The sequence below is a fragment of the Cherax quadricarinatus genome, chromosome 42 (genome assembly GCF_038502225.1).
Source record: "Cherax quadricarinatus isolate ZL_2023a chromosome 42, ASM3850222v1, whole genome shotgun sequence".
Taxonomy (NCBI): domain Eukaryota; kingdom Metazoa; phylum Arthropoda; class Malacostraca; order Decapoda; family Parastacidae; genus Cherax; species Cherax quadricarinatus.
In genome coordinates this window covers 19,170,827-19,180,116 of record NC_091333.1, presented here as the reverse complement: position 1 = coordinate 19,180,116, position 9,290 = coordinate 19,170,827, and the positions used below count along the sequence as shown (strand labels likewise).

Here is a 9,290-nt window from a genome sequence, read left to right as displayed (position 1 = left end):
CCACCCACCCACCCACCACACCAGCCTCCACAACCACAACCTCCACAACCACCTGGAATTGGCAAGAAGCTGCCAATTTTGTTCCCAATCCCCACCAGTTTGATGAAAGCCAAAGTGGAATATGGCCATCTTGTACACTGGGGAACAATCTCACTGAACTGGAATGTTTCGAGTTATTCTTTGACAAACCCCTGATGGAAATTATTGTCAGGGAAAGCAACAGATACGAGTACACCATGGCAAACACAATACTTTCACCAAACTCACGGCTACACAGGTGGGAGGAGACAACTGTGGCTGAGATGCATCTTTTCTTTGCCACAACAATGCTTATGCCACATGTGTATAAGCACACTGAAATCATACTGGTCAACAGACCGCTTGATTGCAACCCCAGGTTTCAGTGATATAATGCGAGTGAATCGATTTGTGCTATTATGTGTGCTTCACTTCTCAGACAAAACCAGGCCTGACAGAAACGACAGGTTATATAAGATTAGGAATGTGTTTGCATATCTAAAAGAGAAATTCAGTTATGTATTTTTATCCCTTCAGGAAGCTTGTAACTGATGAGTCTTTGATTATGTTCAAAGGAAGACTCTTTCAAGCAGTACATACCAAGCAAGAGGTAATGCTTTGGTATAAAGTTGTTTCTGCTTTGTGATTGTTACAGTGGTCTGGTATTGGATATTATTGTGTACACTGGAAGTTATACATTGCAAAATACCAGCAAGTAATATATGCCCCTTACCCTGGTAAGGGGCATATATTATATACTGATAACTAGTACACAAGCCCCTCACAGTGATTTTTTGCGAGTGAACATGACAGGTGTGTGTGGCACAGTGATTGCAAATCGTAAACATACGCCCAGGTTCAACGCTGGCACTTGTAGAGGTGAGGTGCAGGTGTTTGCTGCCAATGACATCATGGCATGACAAACGAGATGTCGCACTGTTGTCATCAATTCACCCTAATGAAATGACAAATGCTGGCAGGCAGCATAAAGAGAGCAATGAACCCATTCTAAAACCTGCAGCTGTGATTGATTACACCCTCAATATGCATTCAGTGGACAAATGTGACATGCAGATTGGGTTTGCTGATTGTATTCGCCAGAGTTATAAGTGGTACATAAAACTCTTTTTCCATCTTCTGGACATTTCCATGCTCAATGCTTATAATACGTATAAGATGAGGACCAGAAATAAACCATCATATGGCGAATTCTGTTTGTCTGTCATCAGACAAATAGTATTCAAGTACCAAGGAACAACACCTGCAACAGACCGCCTACTAAATTATCAACAACTACCTTCTCGTCTGAAGCATGGTGATCACTTCCTAGTAAAACTGCCTGCTACTGCTTTCAAGAAAAAGGCTCAGAAGAGGCGTTACGTCTGTGAACATACAAAAAAACACCCACAACAACGAAGACACTCGTTTTATATGTGAGGAGTGTAAAACATCATGTTTCAAAGACTTCCACAGCCTGCAAAACTTCTAGAAACATTCCCTGTGACTGTATATGTGTATATAAGATGTAGAAAAATAGTAATAAACAACATTTTATATCATTTGTGTGTGTAAACAACAATTATAAACAATATAAGGACAACAGTGTTTGTGGAGTTATTGTGTAGTAAATAAAAGAGGAAAACATAAAATAGTGCTAATATTGGTCTCACAGGCCATAAAAGTTACTTGGAAAAAAATTAAAAATAATAATAGGGAAATATTACCTAAAAAACAAAAAAAAAAAATAGTACTGGGTGACGGCAGTTGGCGATGTTACCATATATGAGGCATTTTCTGTCAACTCCATGCCTCCATATCTCGGTAAGTATTGATGGTAAAAAAAATTTTTTTAGCTTATAATGTTAAGAAAAAAAAAATCTTTTTATAAGAAAATAATTTTTTTTTTAAATTTGGGAGACCCTGAGAGGGCCTGGGGACCCTGAAAGGGTTAAAGGTAGAAAAAATCTTTAGCATGATGCTGGTGTATGTCGTACATAAATATCCAAGCATATGCACAGCATACGTAGTCCACAGTTTAAAGGTCAGTTTTTTTTTTTTTTTTTTCAACAAGTCGGCCGTCTCCCACCGGGGCAGGGTGATACACTACATCAACAAATTGTAGTAGTCCCCCATATCCACAGGGGATATGTTCCAAGACCTACTGTGGATACCCGAAACTGTGGATAGCAGCGAACCCTATACGTATATAATTTTGTTCTTCTTTACAAACATTCCTGTGGTAAAGTCTAATATATATTATACAGAATAAGTGGAGAACTATCACTTTCTCCACTGATAGAAAGCACTTTATGGCTTCTCTTAGGCTTTGAATAACAGCCATCATCACTGTTGTTCTTTGATGACATTAAGTAAAATTAAGGGCTATTTTCGAACCACAGTAAACTGTGGGTAACTGAAACTGCGGAAACAGAATTTGTGAATGTGGGGGGAGTTTCACTTCTAAGCACACTCTCATTAAAGCACCACAAGTGCTACATTGTTCAAGAGCAAGGGAACAAACTAAAGAGAATTACTGGTGAGCTCAAGAATCAGAGAGAATGAGAAGGAAGAGAAGAAGAGAAGAAAGGAAGAGGAGGAGGAGGAGGAGGAGGAGGAGGAGGAGAAAGAGGAGGAGAAAGAGGAGGAGAAAGAGGAGGAGAAAGAGGAGAAGAAAGAAGAAGAGAGATGAAGAGGAGGAGAAAGAGGAAGAGGAGGAGAAAGAAGAAGAGAGATGAAGAGGAGGAGAAAGAGGAAGAGGAGGAGAAAGGGGAAGAGGAGGAGAAAGAGGAAGAGGAGAAAGAGAAAAAGAGGAGGAGAAAGAGGAAGAGGAGGAGAAAGAGGAGGAGAAAGAGGAAGAGGAGGAGAAAGAGGAGGAGAAAGAGGAAGAGGAGGAGAAAGAGGAGGAAGAGGAGGAAAAAGAGGAGGAGGAAGAGGAGGAAAAAGAGGAGGAGAAAGAGGAGGAAGGAGGAGGAGGAAGGAGGAGGAGGACAAAAAGAGAGGTGAAGAGTACCTTGGTTACCTTAGTTGGTGTAGGAGTCTCTGTGGATTTCTCTGTTTCCATTTTCTAAAGAAAAAAAAAAAGTTAACATTAGTATTTTATAGAAAGCAGCTATTGCACTATAAGTTGAAGTAAGATCAGTTCTCAGAAAAAGTACAGTACGAGCAAACTGTTTTGGTAAAAACAAGATAGCAAAATATTTTGAAAAAATTAATATACACAATATATCCATCTACTTGAATCTTGGATGCCTGGCTTTCTAGGCATTCACTTAATGACATTTCAAGACTACTGGAAAAATGTAAGAGATTTCTACATGCGGGTTTGGCTTTTGTACTGTGAAAACGTAATCTACAGCAGTCAACTGTTGATACAGAACAGGAAGACAAGGAAGCAATGTCTCTTGGGTTGGGAAAAAACAAGAATACAGACCACCTCAAGCACTGGGAGTAGATCACATCAGGAAAGTGCATGAACTGCTTTAACTGTAGTAAAAGCAACAACCAATGGGACACAGGAATTTTTGTATAATTATTTCATGAGTTCTTACTACAACAATCATAGCAATGTAGGTAGTAGAGAAAAGTATTTGAATCTTTATTTTCTCAAATCCCCCAGGAAGTTAAAGCTATAATCACTGAATTGCCCTGTCTTAATACTAAGAATAAGTAAGTGCTAAACCCATAAGGGTGTCCTGTCTGTAATTACAAAAAATAAAGGAAATTGTGAAAGAGCAGTCTGAATGTGTGCAGATGCAACCCTGGTTTGCATAATTTTATTATTAAACTATCAAAAAACTGCATTCAAATCAATCATGGCAACATTTCCATTTGAAAAAAAAACAAAAAAAAAAAAAAAACAGCCAGGTGACAGGTGCCAATGCTCTTAAGTCATATATATCTAGTAACCATTTCAAATTAATATTTTCTAAACTATCACACATTATGCCTAAATTGTACTGAACTCTATATCCAAACAGTTGTATTTACCGTTGACAAAGGATCTACAAGTTACTTTTCATACACTGCACTGTAATTCCACATTCCCATTCTTTCTAGTGATGCATTTACTCAGGATGAACAGCAGACCCTAAACTAAAAAATAAGTGTTCCTGGAACTCTTTCATGACTAGGAACCTGTTTTCCAATATAACCTCATGATATAAGAGATGCATTCTTAAGCCATAATATTCCACATTTCATTAATTTTTTTAACGATGAAAATAAAAAAAAAAACGGTACTCAGATGGATCTCTTCCACCCCTTCCAACTCCAATTGTATCTAACAACACTGTTTACATAATCACCCATTCTCCTCACTGTTGTGGTTGAGGGCAAAGTGTCTGGCAAGTGGTTAGCATAGTGCATGCCAGAGCAGCAACAGCATGTGGCAAGGAGTGGGCAAGAGAAGCAGAAGCTTTTAGAAATCTGGTTAAAATATTTCAAGTGCTCCTTCAATCTCCAACACTGATGAAGTTGAAATTTCTAAGTACAATTACATCATCATATAGCAGAAGTGCCCTAGACATCAGAGACTACTTATTACAAAATCAAAAGGGCTAACTGGCAATGGTTTGAAAAATCTTACCTCTTGCTGACTTCCTTCTTCAGCTGGAGTACTATGATTCTCCACTTTACTGTCCTGGTTATTCACAGGTCCATCAGTTGATGCCTGTAAATACATTGAAGATACATTGGTTTATCATTACTAAACATCAATATTTAGTAAATGTTCCCATACCTTTTTTTGCTTTTAGGTAACAAACAATGACATCTTACACACCTTATCTTGCTTATCCTCAGTTTCCATGATTTCTTGGGACTCCTCAGTTGTGTCTCTCTTTTCTGTCAGGGAAGCTGAAGCAACAGTGAACAGTCCATGCAGGTTTACTCGCACTTTTACTTTCACCTGTAAATATCATTTTTTTTTTTTTTAGCAACTTCATACTGGAAATATAACCACTTAGTAAACTAAAATAATAATGCAGAGCAGAAAAAAAATGAGAAAACATAGCCCTTATATTATGGGTGGTAATATGAAGAAGACAATGCAAGAAAGAAAATCTCAAAATAAAATGGATACAGTTACACAAGATTTAGAAAAAGTAAGTATAGTTAGACGTGAATGGTTCAAATGCAAATAAAACCACAATCACAGCTCCCATTGTTAAAATGATGAAATGTAACAATTTTGTAATATCAATTTTTTTTTTCCCAACAAATCGGCCGTCTCCCACCAAGGCAGGGTGACCCAAAAAGAAAATACTTTCATCATCATTCAATACTTTCACCTCACTCATACATAATCACTGTCTTTGCAGAGGTGCCCAGATACAACAGTTTAGAAGCATATATAAAGATATATAACATATTCCTCCAAACTGCCAAACATCCCAAACCCCTCATTGTACTTCCCATTTTCAGCACTAAAGTCCGGCTATATAAAAATAACCGGTTTCCCTGAATCCCTTCACTAAATATTACCCTATTTTTTATTATTATCACACTGGCCGATTCCCACCAAGGCAGGGTGGCCCGAAAAAGAAAAACTTTCACCATCATTCACTCTCACTGTCTTGCCAGAAGGTTGCTTTACACTACAGTTTTTAAACTGCAACATTAACACCCCTCCTTCAGAGTGCAGGCACTGTACTTCCCATCTCCAAGACTCAAGTCCGGCCTGCCGGTTTCCCTGAACCCCTTCATAAATGTTACTTTGCTCACACTCCAACAGCACGACAAGTATTAAAAACCATTTGTCTCCATTCACTCCTATCAAACACACTCACGCATGCCTGCTGGAAGTCCAAGCCCCTCGCACACAAAACCTCCTTTACCCCCTCCCTCCAACCTTTCCTAGGCCGACCCCTACCCCGCCTTCCTTCCACTACAGACTGATACACTCTTGATGTCACTGTTTCGCTCCATTCTCACTACATGTCCGAACCACCTCAACAACCCTTCCTCAGCCCTCTGGACAACAGTTTTGGTAATCCCGCACCTCCTCCTAACTTCCAAACTACGAATTCTCTGCATTATATTCACACCACACATTGCCCACAGACATGACATCTCCACTGCCTCCAGCCTTCTCCTCACTGCAACATTCATCACCCATGCTTCACACCCATATAAGAGCGTTGGTAAAACTATACTCTCATACATTCCCCTCTTTGCCTCCAAGGACAAAGTTCTTTGTCTCCACAGACTCCTAAGTGCACCACTCACCCTTTTCCCCTCATCAATTCTATGATTCACCTCATCTTTCATAGACTCATCCGCTGACACGTCCACTTCCAAATATCTGAATACATTCACCTCCTCCACACTCTCCCTCCAATCTGATATCCAATCTTTCATCACCTAATCTTTTTGTTATCCTCATAACCTTACTCTTTCCTGTATTCACTTTTAATTTTCTTCTTTTGCACACCCTACCAAATTCATCCACCAATCTCTGCAACTTCTCTTCAGAATCTCCCAAGAGCACAGTGTCATCAGCAAAGAGCAACTGTGACAACTCCCACTTTATGTGATTCTTTATCTTTTAACTCCACGCCTTTTGCCAAGACCCTCGCATTTACTTCTCTTACAACCCCATATATAAATATATTAAACAACAATGGTGACATCACACATCCTTGTCTAAGGCCTACTTTTACTGGGAAATAATTTCCCTCTTTCCTACATACTCTAACTTGAGCCTCACTATCCTCGTAAAAACACTTCACTGCTTTCAGTAACCTACCTCCTACACCATACACCTGCAACATCTGCCACATTGCCCCCCTATCCACCCTGTCATATGCCTTTTCCAAATCCATAAATGCCACAAAGACCTCTTTAGCCTTATCTAAATACTGTTCACTTATATGTTTCACTGTAAACACCTGGTCCACACACCCCCTACCTTTCCTAAAGCCTCCTTGTTCATCTGCTATCCTATTCTCCGTCTTACTCTTAATTCTTTCAATAATAACTCTACCATACACTTTACCAGGTATACTCAACAGACTTATCCCCCTATAATTTTTGCACTCTTTTTTGTCCCCTTTGCCTTTATACAAAGGAACTATGCATGCTCTCTGCCAATCCCTAGGTACCTTACCCTCTTCCATACATTTATTAAATATTACCCAATGTACTGTACAAAAAAAAAGAAAAATACCTTTAGGCACTCTCCCTCTGGCCCAGGAGCAACATTTTCCACTGTATAATGGCCAATGATAGGGTCTGGGAAAGTTGATGGGACAGTGTACTGTGCCTGTAGTGTAAATGGCTCACGGCGGTAGAATGTCAGCATCTTAGAAAATGGTACCTAAGGGGTAAAAATTTAAAGAATCTTAATAAAAATAATGCAAAAATAAACATACTGGATTAAGGTAACACTAAAATTACACAAGATAATGCTCAATGTAAAGCTAGAGATGACAATGTCTGGAGACCAACAGTCTGCATATATAGTCAAACAACAATTACAGTCAAACAAATGGAAGATCATGCATTTTGGAGAGAGACTGGAGTACAGCATAGCCAGAAAGAAGCTGCAAATATCAGCAAAAAGAAAAGAACATTGGGCTAAATATAACACCAAGAATATTGCCAGAAATACATGAACTTTATAAGGTCAGCAACATATGCAAGATTAGAAAATTTTAAATGGAATTCATGAACTTTAATAATGAGCCTAATTTGAATGAAATCCATTCACTTTCAGTTTAAGTGTCATGTGCCAAGTCAAAAGAAAATGGGTACTCTGCTTGATTTTTAAATCACTTTTAATACTGCTCTAAGGTGAATCATGTTAACATTCATAAGCATAACTTGACTGAAAGAATTAATGAACTTGGGTGTGGGAATTGCAGTGAAAACATTTTGAACAAAATCTTATGATTATGGTCTAAGGAAAGGCTGCAGGAACTGGAAACTCTCACAACCCATCAAAGGTAAAGATATGTCATTCACCAAGTCAATGGAAAATGAACAATCAGCCAGGTGAATTATGACCAAGACTTCCAATTTTTTTTTTTTACCAAGTTCATTAACTTTGTGATCATATAGTATGTGTGTAAGTTAATTTTGGTAAACATTCTTCAAGAATAAAAAAAAAAAATTAGATACCGATCATCATCCCAGTCTCAAATTACGTGGTTTCTTAAGGGAAAATCTGATCTGTTTAACCCTTTCAGGGTCCAGAGGCCAAATTTTAAAATGTGCACCAGTGTCCAAGAATTTTCAAAAAATAATTATTTTTTCTTATGAAATGGTAGAGAATCTTTTTCTGAGGGTAATAAAACAAAGTACGAAATTTGATGGAAAACTGATGAAATTATGTTCCCACTAACGTGTCAGCGATATTTACGCATCGGCGATTTTGCCAACTTTGACTCCCATTTTAGGCCAATTACATTATTCCAGTTGACCAAATTCTTAGCTATTTCACTAGTATTACTTCTATTCTATCAACTGAGCACAAGAAATCACCAAGTCAACTGATTCAACTACAAAATAAAGTGATCGGAAATTGGTAATTTGGCCAATTTAATGCAAAATTCAAAATATTCCAATTTCAAAATAGGGTTCAGAATAAACAATGCAGTCATTCCTGACACTAACCTAACATTTCCTCTGTTCATTAGTTATGTTTTCAGGCTTTACAAATGAATACCCTTTTGATTTTTTATTCATGCAATGAATTTTTATTCAAACCAAAAAATAGAAGATTTACTGTTATGCAATATTGTAACAAATGTATAAATAATATCACCACATTTGTGAATGCATATTAGACCCACCAGCTGGTGTGTATTAGACGTGTGAGGTCATTTGTTTACTCTTGAACATCGGCAAAAATTTAACATTTCTACTACTTTGAGCTCAGTTTCAAGCCATTTTCAGTACTAAAACCAATCAAAATCATCTCTATTTCTGTAATGCATCTTCCATTCTATCAAATGAGACCAAGATATCGCAAATACAACTATAAAATACATACGAAAAACACTGCAAGGTCGCTGTTTTAATCGAAAATTACGGTCAGTTTTTGTTTTCTATCATTATGCACTGTGTGCTGCAGGAATTGTTTTATGTGGTGCATACATACCACATAGCTGTATTCTCTCATATTTAGGCCCAAATTTACCGCTCACAGCTTATCAGAGTGAGCCGAGTTCATGGTGTAGATCTACGGTTTGGACCCTCAACGTAAAGCCGTAGATCTACAGTACGGACCCTGAAAGGGTTAATGTATTTTTTTACTACAACCGTTCTTGCAG

The 9,290-nt window shown here is 38.0% G+C and overlaps 1 protein-coding gene across 3 annotated transcripts in view; it reads right to left on the bottom strand.

Annotated features, from left to right (window-relative positions):
- The window catches only part of Hsp110 (heat shock protein 70Cb), a 200,455-nt gene that overhangs the window by 65,642 nt on the left and 125,523 nt on the right, over positions 1-9,290 (bottom strand). The window contains exons 9-12 of one of the 3 annotated variants that reach the window (XM_070093392.1): positions 7,184-7,333; positions 4,799-4,924; positions 4,604-4,687; positions 3,029-3,082 (exon numbers count right to left, since the gene is read on the bottom strand). In XM_070093392.1, the coding sequence (XP_069949493.1) occupies positions 3,029-3,082; positions 4,604-4,687; positions 4,799-4,924; positions 7,184-7,333 (414 nt within the window). The remainder of the gene's footprint in view (positions 1-3,028; positions 3,083-4,603; positions 4,688-4,798; positions 4,925-7,183; positions 7,334-9,290) is intronic. The other 2 variants (XM_070093393.1, XM_070093394.1) reach the window with 2 other exon arrangements.